This window comes from Anas platyrhynchos, chromosome 19 (genome assembly GCF_047663525.1).
Source record: "Anas platyrhynchos isolate ZD024472 breed Pekin duck chromosome 19, IASCAAS_PekinDuck_T2T, whole genome shotgun sequence".
NCBI lineage: Eukaryota > Metazoa > Chordata > Aves > Anseriformes > Anatidae > Anas > Anas platyrhynchos.
The window spans coordinates 11658275-11673887 of NC_092605.1; the positions used below are offsets into that span (position 1 = coordinate 11658275).

General features: G+C 44.5%; 1 protein-coding gene across 1 annotated transcript in view; it reads left to right on the forward strand.

Moving 5' to 3' along the window:
- SHISA6 (shisa family member 6) overlaps window positions 1-7558 on the forward strand; it is a 254479-nt gene extending 246921 nt beyond the window's left edge. The window contains exon 7 of the mRNA XM_027471237.3: window positions 1279-7558. Within this exon, the coding sequence (XP_027327038.1) occupies window positions 1279-1829 (551 nt within the window). The 3' untranslated portion in view covers window positions 1830-7558. The remainder of the gene's footprint in view (window positions 1-1278) is intronic.
- Window positions 7559-15613: the final 8055 nt, after the last annotated feature.

Sequence of the window (15613 nt, forward strand, 5' to 3'; positions counted from 1 at the left end):
ATCTTATAGGCAAAAGACTTTGCAAATGAATTTTATGACAGGTACTAGGAGCTATGTGTGGTCTATAGGAGATGAGGTGTTTGCCCATCAACACTTGGCTCCAGATCGATAATGAAATGGCATACTGGATCATGCGCATTCTCAACTCTGTAGTACCTGTGCTAAGCAGCTCCCATTAGGTCACTTTGCAAGAGATCTTGCTCTCTCTGTAAGGTGGAGAACTTCACTTTACCTTTGTGTGGGGAAGCTTTCTGCATCCTGCAGTCACAGGCACATCATAGCAGTCCACAAGCTGCACTGGCTTTGAAGCCCAGCAGCTGTTGATTAATCTTACATATCTTACCTGCTTATGGCATATGAACATCAGTTAGTTTTACCAGAAAGTTGGGTTGTTTGTTTTTTTTTTTGTTGTTTTGTTTTGTTTTGTTTTTTTTGCTTCATCTTCAAATTGCAAGTTGCTTGAGTCAGGTTATTCCATCTGCTCTGGGATTAAAGTGATATGTTGGGATATATCTGCAACAGATGAAATCCTCATATGCTTGAAATACAAAAAGATGATGCTGTGTGTCTGTGTCTATGTGCTGAGTTATCATTATCCTGAGCAACAAAGATATAGTTTAAGACAGAGAAGAAGCAAAATGAGCAAGAAACTTTTCATGAGATAACTTCTACAAAATCAAGCAAAATATCTGGAAAAACTGGAAAATAAAATCTCAGACAGATGATTCAATGTCTTAGAGAGAGCCCACCACAGCTACTTTTCTTTTTTATTTAAAAACAGGCGTTTAAAATGCAATAACATCAGTTAGGAATGCCACAGCACATCTACATCTGAGGCCAAAAGCGAGGCATGGGTTCCCCCAAATGGGGAACTTGGCTGCTCCAGCTCACCTTCCCTATGCTTCCTTTGTATTGCAAAGGTGATGTTGGATAACTTCGCCATGATTTGCTGTTTGTGTAAATCGTGTGGTACCATGACCTGTACTCAGCAGCACATGGAGTCTGTTGTGTCATGGTGTGGGAAGGTGTGATGCATCACACTGGGAATAGCATCTGTCTCCATGCATTTGGAGCTGTCTCTGTTTGCCATAAGCCCATGGCCACACAACACATGCAGGGCTGGTGCCTCTCTGACAGGCAGCACCCTGACGTGGATGTCCATGCCCAGGTCCAGCTGCTGGAGACAGTCCTCAGGAGGCTTCTCCATGGCTGTGTGAAGCACACAGCCTGTGGGACACGGCTCTGACATTTCTAACTGTTCCCTTTCTTTTCCCACAGCTGACAAAGAGGCTGACGAGTATTACATGAGGAGGAGACACCTGCCTGACCTGGCAGCCCGGGGCACGCTCCCTATCAACGTCATCAAAATGTCTCAGCAGACCAACCACAGGGAGAGGCCCCGCCGTCCCATCAGGGCCATGTCCCAAGACAGGGTGCTGTCCCCTGAGAGGATCATGCCCGAGGAGTTTAGCATGTCCTATGAACGGATCCTCTCAGATGAACAGCTTCTGTCCGCCGAGCGCCTCCACTCCCAAGACCCCCTGCTCTCCCCAGAGCGGTCGGGATACCCTGAGCAGTCAATGTCACGGGCATTGTCACACACAGACGTCTTTGTTTCCACACCCGTCTTGGATCGCTACAGGATGACAAAAATGCACTCCCATCCCAGTGCCTCAAATAACTTGTACAATACCTTAGGTATGAACCCAACTTCCGCCAAGCGCCAAGCATTCGCCTCCCGACGGCACAACACAGTAGAGCAGCTGCATTATATTCCAGGACACCACCATCACTACCGCACAGCGAGCAAAACAGAGGTGACTGTTTGATATCATGACCTCGAGCATTGTAGATATTCAGTAAGGACTGGGGTGGCCACCTCACCCCATACTGCAGTGGCCTTATAGGCCAAGATAACCTCTAATAACTCAGTGTCTGAAAAGACTTCTCTGACAGTCCCACCCACATTGTTATTTTTAAAGCCACCCCTACATTGATGACATAAGGAGAACCCAACCAAACTGAAGTTAGTGAGGGATAATGGAGGAAATTTCCTGACACGCATCAGTTTCTGTCAAAGAAAGCCATAGTAGTAGATGGCTCCTTCCAAGGGCTCACCTGCATTATCTGATTATTTTTATCAATTTAGGACTTTTCAATTGCTACAAGTAGAACCAGTCTCATGCAGCCTGTGACGGGGAGGAGAAAATGCAGCACCCCATCCTGGTAGGAAGGGGCCCTGTTCTCATCCCTCATGCCAGCCATCAAGCTACCTTTCAGTAGCAAGTAGGTAAGCTTCTGGCTGCTGGGGATCACCTCCAGACAGCTTGGTATCAGCCAGCACCCATCCATCTGGTCTTCCTCACCCTTGGAGCAAATTCAAGGGAAGACTTTGCTAGGGGACTGGCAGATCTAGGGACAAGAATAGCCTGGCTGAGAAATAACAATTTAGTTTATATTAAATATGCTCATAAGATAAAAATATACTAGTGCCTACAAATCGCCTGCTCTCTCGGTGTAGGAAGTAGTGGGGTTGATGTGTTCAATAAGCACAAATATACTGAAATGCTTGTTAGACCCTTTCTCCACATTCTAGTATCTCAGTGTCTCCAACATGTAAATAGGAAGGGAGAACAGGCTCTCTCTTTCTTCAGCTTCTTGCCACTGCTGAGCCTACAGCACCAGAATTTGTTCAGCTTCATGCTGCTGACCTGTACTGGGGGAAGCCCTGACTCCACTAAAACCCCTACCAGGAAAGCCTATCATGGTTTTCAGTGAGCCTGGGCTTCTCCACAAGAGTTTCTTTTCCTGACAGTATTTTCCAGTGGCCCAGTTCCCCTGTTTTTAGACATATTTCCTCCTCTCAGTTGCAACCTAGAACTCTGTATGTAGCAAATCTCTTTCTGTCCCTTAGCAGAAACACAAAGCTGAGGGTGTCTGTCTACCAAAAAGTAGGCCGGTAATTTTCTGTGATTGTCTTACTAGGTAATGGCCCAGGAAAGAAACCTTCCAAATTCCAATTCCACTGAGTCCCAATCCTAGCCATGCAGTTACATTTCATGCATATAAATTATATATCCAGCATAATTATAATAAATGGGCATGTTGTATATCTGATATAATGGTAATTAGATACTGTATATTTGTAAAATCTTTAAAAAATAGACTCATGGGTCCAGAATTTGTGAGGGTTTTATCTCTGGCTTTCTATACAGCTTGAGATCTGATTTGTTTATTTATTTATCTATTTATTTATTTATTTTCTTCGTTTTTGCTCCTATCAAATTCTGTAGAACCAACTCACATTGGAATGCACTTCTTTGGCCAGGAAAGGATCTCAGAGGCCCCCCAGACCCAGCGCTGTAACTGCAGTAGTGCCGGACACTATCCAGCACTCACTGTCCCTGGTGTGAACTCAAAGCACCACCACATGCACCACACACACACACACACACCCCTGCACCCAACCAAAATGACAGGCACGCTCCCTCCTTGGGGTGAAAAGATGACTGACTTTAGGTTGCAAACACGTTCCCATATGGTACTTTTCACATTCTGCTTACCCACATTGAGGCTTCTCCTACTTGACTCTTTACTAAACTCCATTTAAATTAGCTCTGTTCTCCACCCCTCAAATACTTCCCACCTCCTGGCCTTAATGCTGTTCCCAGCTCAATACTACATACAAGGATTGTGGGTTGTTGTGAATTTGACTCTCACGTGGCAGCTGATGATGCAGCACCTGCATCTTCTGGTGCAGAGTAGGCAGGAGGAGCATGCTGTCTACTCCAGGTGGAATTTAGAGAGGCCACAGAGGGGGAGCCAAGCTGACTTTCACTGTGCTGCAGTTTTCAAAAGGTATCCAAGGCCCTTCTCTTTCCCACACCATCCTGGGGTTGCTGCTCCTAGTTCATGGACTTTCTTCTGCCCCACCTGATGGAGACTGTGTTCAGAATAGAATCCATCTGCGAGGAGTACTGGGGCTTTGTTTGACGGAAACTGAGATGGGAAGGAACAAATAAGTGTCTCCATGGTCCAGATGGTCTATAACATGCAGCATTGGGCAAAACTGTTCTGGGCAACAGACAAATTTATCTGTGGATCAGGGTAGAAGTTCAATAGCATGGGAGGGACAAGAGAGAAAAGGCTCACACCTCATCTCCTGACCTTTCCTTTGATGGACACTCCTCTCCCCAGCTTCCTTCAAGCTCCTCAGCTCAGTCACTGGGTATTTCTTCACAGAATGCAAATCCCTGTGAAAACATTGCCTTTGGTGACTTTCCTGCAATGTGAAATTCATGACTGATTTGAAGAGAAGTGCACACTACTGATGGGGAGGCAGTCCTTACTGAGATTCTGGGGCCTTTCCAGTCAATTTTGGACCATACAAAGACAGGGTCTTCTCTGCAAGCAGGGAAATGCGAACACTGTGGGAGAGGAGAGTCCAATCTAAGCTCTCCAGGAGCTGAGGTGGCAGGGACAGAGGAGCAGAGTGACCATGTGAGGCCACGGGTAGGTGAACGCTCCTCTCTTTCTACTTCCATGGCTGTATGTCTCAAGCTCTTGTCCTTGTCTAAGTGTTCAGTTTGTGAACTAAGAAGCTGCTGGACCAGATGCAAATATGGAAAATTTTCACTCAAGTAGCCCATGCAGATGCTATGCTGTGCTCCAGGACCTCAGAGCCTTCTCTTATAGTGACTAACATCACAAGCTCTCTGATAACTTGTCTTATCAGGCAATAATCCTCCAAAGAAATCGTGGCCCTTTTTCCTCACCTCTTCCACCTACACAACAGTTTCAAGCAGATGTGTCCCATGAGAACCATTAAAAAAAAAAATAAAATTCTAGGCCAAATCTCTTCAGGGACTCTGTCACTACCACACAAAATTTTCAGCAATTTCTTTGAGAAGGCACCATGGCCTGGATGGCTGCAATTTGTTTCTGGGCACTGTGTGTTCCCATGGCTTGAGCTGTGTGCTGGAATGTATTGCTATCTAGGGTTGTAGCATTTCAGCACACAGAGGTGTTCATCATTTTTAACTTATTGCTAATTCTGAGAGTTTGTCACTGAAAAGACCCTTGGGCCAGGACTGGAAGTCAAGGTCCACAGCCTGGTCCCTAGCACTTCCATTTTCTGTGGTCAACACATGATGATAATAGCAACTATTCCTATTCCGCAGAGACATTATGAGGGTTCATTCCATAATGTCTATGAAGTGCTTTGAGACCCTCTCACAACAAACACTGTAGAAAAGCAAAGCATTTTTATTATTATTTGTCACCATTGTCCTGCCACATCATGTCTGATGTGTTGCAATCTGGTGTCTACCTGGAAAGAGAGTGCTGGGTAGGGGGATGCAGCTCCCCAGACTTCCCACTGCTTTCCTTCTGGTCATGGTCCCACTGGCAGGCAGCAGCTCTTAAGGATGCTGTTACCTGCACTGTGATTATTCTGCTTTCTTCTTCTCTTGTCTGAGTCACCATCTCATTCTGCACTCAGGAGGAAAGCAGGAAGCAGTCACATTCCTCTGTACAGTAAAATATAATCTGCCTTGATTAACCTAATGTACTATGAAGAATTGATCTGTCTTTTTCTCCAACTCACAGGTGGAAACACACATCTGTGGAGCATCCAGTTCCCAGAGTGCATGTGCAGGGACTGGGGGAGGGTGATGTAGAAAAGTTTATATTATTTCCTACAAACTGATAATTATTTGCATTCCCCAAGCAGCAACACCTAATAGTGAGCTGCACTGGGTTTTATACAATTATCTCATTAATACAGATACATGTATGTATATATGTATACACATAAATACTCATATATATATATATATACATACTGTAAAATGTCATTAGATTCCAAATGACCCTGTACGAATTTAAGCTTCCAAGATTTATTGACTCAGTCTTTGAAATGTGGAAAACTATTTTTAATGAACCATGCAGATCACCACACGGAACAGAAATTTTGTCATAAAAGACTTCTAATGACAGTGAATTGTGTTTTACGGAAAAATGAAATATTTTTCAATGTTTTAATGTTCCTTTTATAAACGATGCTCTGTTACTGGGGGATGGGAGTGGGTGGGTGGGTGAAACAACTACTTGGAAATAAGCCCTCCTTTCCTGGCCTAGATTTAATTTCTGCTTACTGTTTTGCTAACCTGGCCGGCTGCAAAGCTAATCCCATGCATCTGGGCTTCCTGCATGTGTATTTCTGTTCTTGTGTCTATCAGAAGCTTTCCCACCAGAAGTCTGCAAGAGCCTGGCATCAAGTTTTTGTAAGAGATGGGTAGTTCCTGGTAGCTGGGAAGATTTCTTCATCTTCTTCCACAACAAACAAAACCATCGTGAAACAGGGTAACTTTAATTGTATTTGAAGTAAGTGTTCTAATTTGTGATCAATTTGCCATCTGCAGTTCATGTGATGGAGAAGTAGCTTGTCTTAGGTTTGTTTCAAATTTAGTGCTTGGTCCAGAAGGAGGGACTCTGCTGAAATATATTTAACACATACAGATTTCATGATCAGGTGTATTTCAGTTGAGTAAAAGTTAGTAAGGGGAAATATATGAAAAGGGGGCTTAAATATTTTCATAAAATGTGTTGTTAGCAATAAGCCTGTGCTGGGGTTGTTTCTTAGAGAACAACCGCTTCCGTGTTGTGTGTCTGTAAGTGGATGGTGGAAGGTGTTGTTCCCAGCCTCTCTTAGCTGGTTCAAGGCTGCAAGAAGGTGCCCTCACTGAGCACAAAACCCCAGCCATGAAAACCAACCTGCGCTTCACTTGCTGGGGGCAAGGGGAGAATCAGACCCATGCTGTGAACATGTTGGAATAAATCTGGAAGCCAAATCTCAGCAGCAAGCGAGGCGATATCCCACGTCTCCACCACGACCCGACAGGAGGTCTCTGCCAGAGGAGACGTGCGTTGCCCCAATCCCCACCCTCCGCCCATGTGCTTCGTATCCACTCCCAGCCTTCCATCTGTAAACCTGCTAGACATTTTTGTAGCAAGAATTTCTTGGCTCTGAGAAAGACACTTCTTACTGTAATATTTTTAGTTTGGGGGACAATATTTCCTAAGAGGGATTAAGTGGATATTTTTGTGCTTTAGCCCAGTTTATGGATTCCATGTTTATTATACAGTAGTACTGAAGAGGAAGTACATTTGTATCTGTAACTTTGCACAGACTCTTGGTTAACCATTAAACAAGCTTCAAGATGAGCAGTATTTGACTGTTTTTCTCTGTATTATTCTTGTTGTTATACTTACCTGTAAAAGCACATTCTGTATGTACTGTAAACAAAAATATTATCAGTTTAGTAAAATTTAGAGTCTTAAGGATTTTTCCACTTTTGTCAGTAACAAATATTTATGGATTCAAAAATAAAGGCAATTTCAACATATAAATTGTTTCCTTTTTGATATCTATTGGGGAAAAATAAAAGGCCATTTTCTTGGCAGCCTTCCCAACATTTGTAACCAGCGTTTGAAAGGTAGATATCTTTACGTCTGTGTGTATTTAAATAGCATCTATTAAAACGAAAGCTACAAGGTCTGGAAGAGTCATTATTTTTATGTATTTATTTATTGCATTTCATCATTATGCCAGGAAATAGCAGAGTGAAGAAGCAAGACATTATTACATGTTGTAAAATTTTGTCGCTCAAGCCTATAAGATTTTATTTTAAAATTGGCCTCCATTAATTTTACATTGGCAAGCCGTGATTCACTATCCATCTAAAAGGCTGTACTGCAAAGTCAGTGAAGTGTCCCACAGCACTGGAGGCTTCAAAGAGGACTTTCCTTTTACTCTTGGCAGCTTGGCACACTCATAGAATCATAGAATCATAGAATATCCTGAGTTGGAAGGGACCCTTAAGGATCATCAAGTCCAACTCTTGACACAGCACAGGTCTACCCAAAAGTTCAGACCATGTGACTAAGTGCACAGTCCAATCTCTTCTTAAATTCAGTCAGGCTCGGTGCAGTGACCACTTCCCTGGGGAGCCTGTTCCAGTGTGCAACCACTCTCTCTGTGAACAACTCAGGAGTTTCTTCATCACTCATCCACGGTGCAAGCAGTGCCAGTGAAGCCAGAGTGTGTTCCTCACTAAACATCCCTCATCATGGGGGGGGGGGTGACAAGAACTACCATGGGGGGGCAACTGCACTTTCACCTCCGCCAGCTCTGAGTTTGGGGTTTCTGGGAAACATGGCAGTGTTTTTCTTTTTCTTTTTCTTTTTTTTTTTTTTTTTTGAGGAGATGTCAGATTTTGTGTTTTAATTTTAATATTCATTTGCCTTGAGCATTATGCAAATTTGCTTATATATTGAAAAAAAATAATGATATCTGGTAATTGGGAAGGATTGCTGGAAATGGAAATTGTTGAGGCATCAGAAGGCTTTCAAAGCACCCCACTGGGATAGGCTGAAGGAGGGCAGGTACCACAGCGGGGCTTCCCTCCCAGCATGGAGCCCCAGCAGCCTGTCCCTGTGCTGCCAGGCTCTGGGAGAAGCTCTCCTCATCTGCTGGTGCCAGATTGCCCCATCTCTGCCACCTTGCAGACCTTATGGGCCAAGGTATGAAGCTCCAAAGGGTGCTGAGCCCCAGGGATCCTTCCCCACCACCTCTTCAGTATGGTGCAGAGGTTACCCCATCACCACCCCTCACCTGCCAAGCTCCTCCTCAGGCTTTCCCCATAGCTTTCTGTTCCTTTGCTGTTCCACTTAAACAGATTAAACAAGGTTTGGGCTGTAACACACCACTGCCCTCAAGAGAAGACAAGCATTTCTGAGGGCAGGTCTGGTAAGAAGATGGGGCCCCTTTCTGCCCCTCTGGCTGGGATTGTGCTGGGGATCACCTGTCTCCACAAAAGCAGAGCTCAAAGTCAGCAAAGCATAATCAGCACTTCCTAAGAAACACACAAACCCAGCAGAGTTAATTAAAAAGCATTTTAAAGGGAGAAGTTTCATTTTGCCTGGCGGTTCTATTCATAATTACCCAACCCTTTGTAGTACTAATAAGTGGGGAGGGAGCAATGGGGAATTAGCTCATTTCTTCACTTCCCATAAAAGGTATTGAAGAGAACAGCAGGATTTATGGCATTGAGAACCAATGATGACTGAGATGAAGCTGGAGCCAATTCTTGCCTCAAAGGACAATAAAACCTGCTGATTCCAATTCCTGTAATAATTGATTTCAGTTCTATGGTGAGGACCTTAAGCTCTGATATCCAGCCATCTTTGCTGGCCCCACTAGGTGATCTCCACAGGATCCCTGTTGGTGGTCAGAGGGGCATCTCCATGGGCATGGGCAACCTGGCACCATCCCAGATGAGGTCTCTTCCAGACTGTTCCTGCCACACAGGGTCTGACTGTGTGACAGGAGGGATTCTGATGGGTGGCATGGAGAGTGCCTGGCCTGCTCCAGTGCAGGCCATCACAGCCTGCCCTGTTCCGGGTCACTTGGCAGGGTCCTCCTGGGCTGTGTGGAGGAAGGCAGCGGTCCCTGTGGGCACACACCCACATACACAGCCAGGGTGTGGCACAATTCACTCTCACTTTCTGTGGATGAAGGTGTGGTGATGAAGACCCTGCTTTGTCTCTCTGGAGATCAGTGCACAGAGGAGAGTTGGCAGGGCAGGGGCGTGCTGAGCAGGTGTCCTCTCTGAGGACTGAGGCAGTGGAGCACAGAAAGAGCAAGACTAGCCATGGGCAGAGAAACCATCTAAGAAAAGGCCTTTACCTGGTAGGCCTTGTGATGGGTATGATGGGGGTCAGCTGGGAACAACAGGGTTGGATTTTGCCAGCAGTCTCTTCTATGTAGTGGAGATGGCTTAGCTACAGGTCACTTCAACAGCAAGACCATGATGCCACCTCCTCGTGTGGCTGTTGGCACAGAGCACAGCAAGGGCTGCAGGGAGTTAAACTGAACACCATAGCAGCAACCTGTCCCTCTGGGGAGGGTAAGATCCAGAGCCAGAACGGACAATCCTCTCCTTGAAGGGAAAAATACAGAAATGTTGCTGGGAACCCACAAAGGTGGTGGAGTAGTCTGATGGAGGACAAGAGTCTGGGTGGGAGGAATGGCCAGCCCAATAAGCCTCATCTTCCCAGAAGCTATCCCACCACCCCTGGCTACAGCACAACAGATAGTGATGTTTCCCAGAACCTAAGGATTAGCCCTACTCTCAGTTGCCTTGCAAAGACGTTGAAAACGGATGACAAATTAAAGGACTGCAGAATAATTAACACCTGTCAGTATGGGACTGAGAAAATAGATCTTGTCAAAGACACTTGAAATCATTCTCTAATATTAAAATTTGGTCTGTCAATGATGCAATACGCTTAGTTTTTCCTACAGTATTGGATAATATGCTACTTGACAATCTGATTAAGATTTTATCACTGCACATTATTGAGAAAGCTGATGTTAAATGGGTGCAGCAGCAGGGATCTGGCAGATCTCAGATTGGGTTTCAGTGGGGTTTACCCTCTGAAGAGCTGTTGCAAGTGGCATTTGGCAAAGCTTAGCATAACACCATACACTGTTCAACACTGAGCTCAGCAACCCAGAAATAAAGATAAAATCATTGCTACTAAAAGTTGCAAGAGACACAGAGGGGTTTGGAAGCAAAGATCAACAAAAGAGGAAAGTTCTGATGCAAGGGTATTCTGAGTCCTTTGAACAAAAAATGCCAGAATACAGTAAAAGAAGTCAGCCCTCCAGGAACTGGAGCAGGACTCCTGGGACGGATACAGATGTCTTAGTGGAGAAAGAGTCAAACTCAAAACTGAACAGGGGAAATGCTCTTCAGTGAGGTTTTTACAAAGATCAGCATTTTAGTTCATAGCAAGAGGCTGAGAGGTGGCTTGATCACTAAGTGAAAACACTTTTAGGGAATGAAAATTATAAGATATTAAGGCAGCTCTTTTATCCAGCATCAGAAAAATCAGCTGGTGAGACCTGAAGCCAGATGGACTATCACTGGAACAAATTAACAAGGAAAGTGAAGTTTCTAAGTATGGGTGATTTCAAAAACTGAGTTGTTTTCTGAAAAGCAAGTCTGCTTCAGCAACCCCAAGTTCCTTGGTTGGGTGCTGGGTATAGTTGTTCATTATAAGGCATTGAGACCAGATGGGTGATGTTTCTTGATGTAATAAATGCTATGTGGCTGCTAAGACTTATTGCTTCAGTAATTCTTTGAACAATAAATCATCTTTCTCTCAGCTATTTTCATAGACAAAACCCACAATTTGGTGAGCACTTCTGTTCTGTGAGTTGAAGTTCACTTCAAGCCTGGATGTGCTTTCTGCCCATGAAGGAGGGATCTGTTTCCACAGGGCATTTCCTCCCAGGCACTAGTGCACTTACAGGCATTTAATAATGAATGGAGATTTGCAAGAGCCTCCAGGAGCATTATCATTCCCTGCAGAGCAGAGAGGACATCAGAAGGAGAGACCTTCGGAAATGACTCACCCCAGTCATACAGTGAGTCAGGAGCAGCCTGGGAATACGCCCCAGTGCCCCATCTCCCTCCTTGTCGAAATGCCAGGTAGCAGCTCGAGCTTTGGGAAGCACTGTTTGTTTATTTTAATTTGAACTTCAGGCTGCTGACAGAGTTCTGCATCTGCCAAAAAAGCAGTGCTCTTCAGTTCAGTTCAGTTGCTATAGGAGAGGGGCATCCATCAGGGGACAGAGGACAGATCTGGATGATTCGCAGCACGTGTCCATTTCAATATCCAAGCATGGCCAGGAAATCCTTTTTGCTCACCTTCTTGGTGTCTCTCTTTGCTTGCCACAAGACTGCATCAGGGTAGAAGTCATCTCAGGGATGACTAAATTGTCTTTCAGAACATTTGGTGCCAAAATGCTGCCTCAGAACTCTTTAGGGGCCAGATCTGCTCAGAGATTTTGTAGGGTTTATACGTTGGACAGAGGTGCCTGCTGTGATCAAAACTGCTTGGCTGCAACAAAGCTCAGGAGCTACCTCAGTCTTTTCAGGCCAGGATTCATCTAACCCTGATGCAGTAACTGAAAGTTAGATGTCCTAGGGCAAGGTAAAAGAGTTGCCTAATACCAGTTGCCCTTTGGGCTGCCCAAAAAGGGATTACTTTGGATTGAAGAATTTATTTTTAGCTTATTTAAGAAGTGAGTGCCTGCTGCATTGCTCAGATTTCCACCAGCAAAGTTCCCCGGACAGCAGACTCTTGCTGCATGCTTTATCCAGGCCCTCCAGATCCCAAAGAATCCCCCAGCAAGGCGTGGTTTTTCTCCTACTCCTCATGCCACCTCTGTTCCATCAACTGCCCTCAAACCACTGGGACTCAGTTTATCTAAGCCTTACCAGTGACTTCACCTATGTTCTGTGTTAGTGGCAGCATTAAGAGACCAAAGGAGCCTGGGAGAAGAGCTGTTGTAGGGACAGCACGGACTTATTTGGCCACCTTCAGTCTTTGCAATACCTGGCACCACTGGCAGCGATCAAGCACATGGGAGCACTCAGCTCAGTCAGAACTTTGGGATTTTCAGGCTCAACTCTGTGATAAGAAGTCAGGAGAATCTGTGCTGCCGTTGTATCTGTGCTTCCACAGCTAACAGAGCTCCATCTGGGGAGTCCCCCAAGGAGATGTATTGCATAGAGGTTTCTGTTCTGGGCTCTAGTGGGAAATGGAAGAATAACTGGGCTGAGGACTTTGATAAATCAAGTCACTCAAGGAAAAAAAAAATGCAGATAACTAGGAGAAGCTGCTTGCAGCACTCCTAAATCATCTTCCATGCCTGTGTTTTGATCCTTGCATGCAACTAGAGACTGACTTAGCCAAACAGGGAGCTCACAGTGGAGCATGCAAGCAGGGAAACATGCACTGCCATGTTTATGAAGTGTTTGCTTTAGTGGTCAACAGAGGAGGGAGAAACCTGTCCATGCAGGGCAGGTCTGTCACTGACCAAATACAAGTGAGCAGGCACAGGGAGGAGATGCACTGCCAGCAGCTCAGTGTCCACACAGAGCCACAGCAAACAGCACCATGGCAAGACGCTACTTAACGGAAAGAAATAATCCTTTTTACTCCTGCTCTGCCTTAAAAAAAATAGCTGTGAAGACAAATCATTCTCCTTCCCTCTGCCATCAGAACCTGTCAGCACCTAAGAAAACTTTGCTCAAAGACTTTAAAGCTTCCACTATTGGCCAAAGCCCCTTGTGATCAGATGAGATTCTGGTGCCTGAACTGTCCCTCTGCCCCATAGCCACTGGTCAGAGATGTCTTTGTACTGGGTTTATGTGGCAAGATTTTGGCAGCAGGGGCCTGCATGGGTGGCCTCTGTGGAGAAGAGTCCAGAAATTGCCCCATGTCAAATAGGACGGCATAAATAATAATTGTTCATAGGACATAAATAATGTCCCGTCCAGGTCACAGGACATAAGTAATGTCCAGGTCCTGTGACTCTTTCTTTCACCACCAACCTGAATAGTGCTCTCTGATGGAACAAATGCCATCCCTTGTTGTCTCCTTGCTCTCCGAGCAGCCTGGCGTTCACAGCAGACAACACAAATTCCTAGTCCTGGTCCTGAGAGAGGATGCTTTCTTTATTGCCCGTTTCACATCTCCTACTCTCATTTCCAAGAGCCTCTTTAATGGCGTTCATCACCAGAATAAATCAGGCTGTATAAAGGTAAGTTTATCTCCAGACACCCAGATGAAGGGCCAATGTCTCCTTATTATACAAAGACTTAAGGCTTGGAAAGGTAATAGTATTTGTGTTGGTGCATTCTCAAGGGCCAGGTTTATAAAAGGAACTTGTTTGGGAAGATTTACCATCATAGAACATCTTTGGGATGTAAAGGAAGAGTCTCAGCTGCATTTATGAATTTCTGCAAATCAGGTACTATTGTGTCTGGAAAATAAGGCCCAAAATCAGTGTTGTCTTTTGTGCATGATTTCCCAGGCAGCACATGGAGACACAGGCACCAAACTTCCAGCCATCGACCAGCAACACTGCCCATGACCCCATCAGCCAAAAGCTCTTCCATACTCCATTCCCAAAACTCCTTCCAAATTTGATGTAGGGCTCTATAGGTAGTAGTGTCCCTTCAGCACCCAGCTCTGGCATGTCCCTGGAGAAGATCTGTTCTGTGCAGTGCATGAGATGGAAACACATGAAAAAAGGAATCTGCAATCTGTAATGGACTACACAGCTGTTTTTGTTGTTGTTGTTTGTTTTGTTTTGTTTTTACTTTTTTGTTTTTTTTTTTTTTTTGTTTTGCTTTGGTTTGGGGGAGGGTGTGTTGGTATTTACTAATTGATTCAGGGTTTGACTTTGCATTTGGTGCTAGGACATCTTGTGCAAACTTGTGGAATTGCCTCAGGTTAGTTCTTTTTAATAAACACTCAGTAAAATACAGTTCCGGCTTCTTCTCCCAGGCCTCCCCTATCTTTCTCATGTCATATTCCAGACAGACACCCACCAACTCCTAGCAGCTTTGCCCAACTCATCCCAGTTCCTTTCCTGTCCCAGTCTGAACACACTTCACTGCTTCCTTGTAAGACATCTTTCAGACACTACTGAGAAATTTTTTGTTTGTTTTTGTTTTTTGTTTTATGGAGGCATATAAAATCATCTGAATGTGAGTGAATGTTCATAGGAATAGGCATTCTTAGGCACTGGGGCTGTTTGGACAAACCCATTAGTTCCCAGCCCCAAAGTTCACACATCTAAACATTTTCAAATAGCTTTCAGAATTTTGTCCAGGATTTTTTCAGTTTGATGCAGAATCTTTCCTAAAAAATGTCACCCTGAGTAAAGTTTACCAAAATTATAAACCTCTGGGAAGAGGGTCTCCTCCCCTGGGACATGCTGAGCAGCCAGAACCATGTGCCTCCCACCAGCCCCGACTGCCGTGACAGCATGCACACATCTTCACAGGGAGTGTGGCAGACAAAGCACTTACCAAAAGGAACCGAGGTAGTACCAAAACCTGTGATATATCTGCTGCAAAATATAATCTAATTAGTAACAAAAAGTTCACATTACTTACCCAGAAGCTATCCTTCTATCAAGGAGCCACTGCTCTCTTCCAGTTACTGTGTTGTCAATTATGATAACTTCTGCAAGAAGTCTTCTTGTTATAACATCCCCCTTTGATATGTGGTTGCTCTGCTCCATCTCCTTTGAAGATCATTATTTTTATTAAGATGAATTTAGGATTAATTCTGGCTGTAATTCTCTAAAAGGAAAAATACGAGGCAGGTGGGCTGGTGCTAACCTGTTTTATTTTGCACAGATCTGATTTTAGGTCAGGGCTGAAGGCAAATTCATTCCTGGCTTTGCATACTATGCAGTACAACCAAGGACTTCAGAAAAAGAGAAGTACAGTTCTCACAAAGTTTTAACTGTGCCCTTTTTGAGTGTAGAGAGCAGTAGAAAAATAGTCCAAGCAGCAGGCTACCTAGAACAACCACTTTGGCAATATAGCCCCTTGTACAGTCTGCAAAGAAGGATGCATGAAAATTTATATCCTGCATTTATGACAGGAGGTTGGATAGAACTCCAGACACTTTATTATTCACAAGTCTCTATTTTAATATTTTGAGTAGAATATTATTTTTG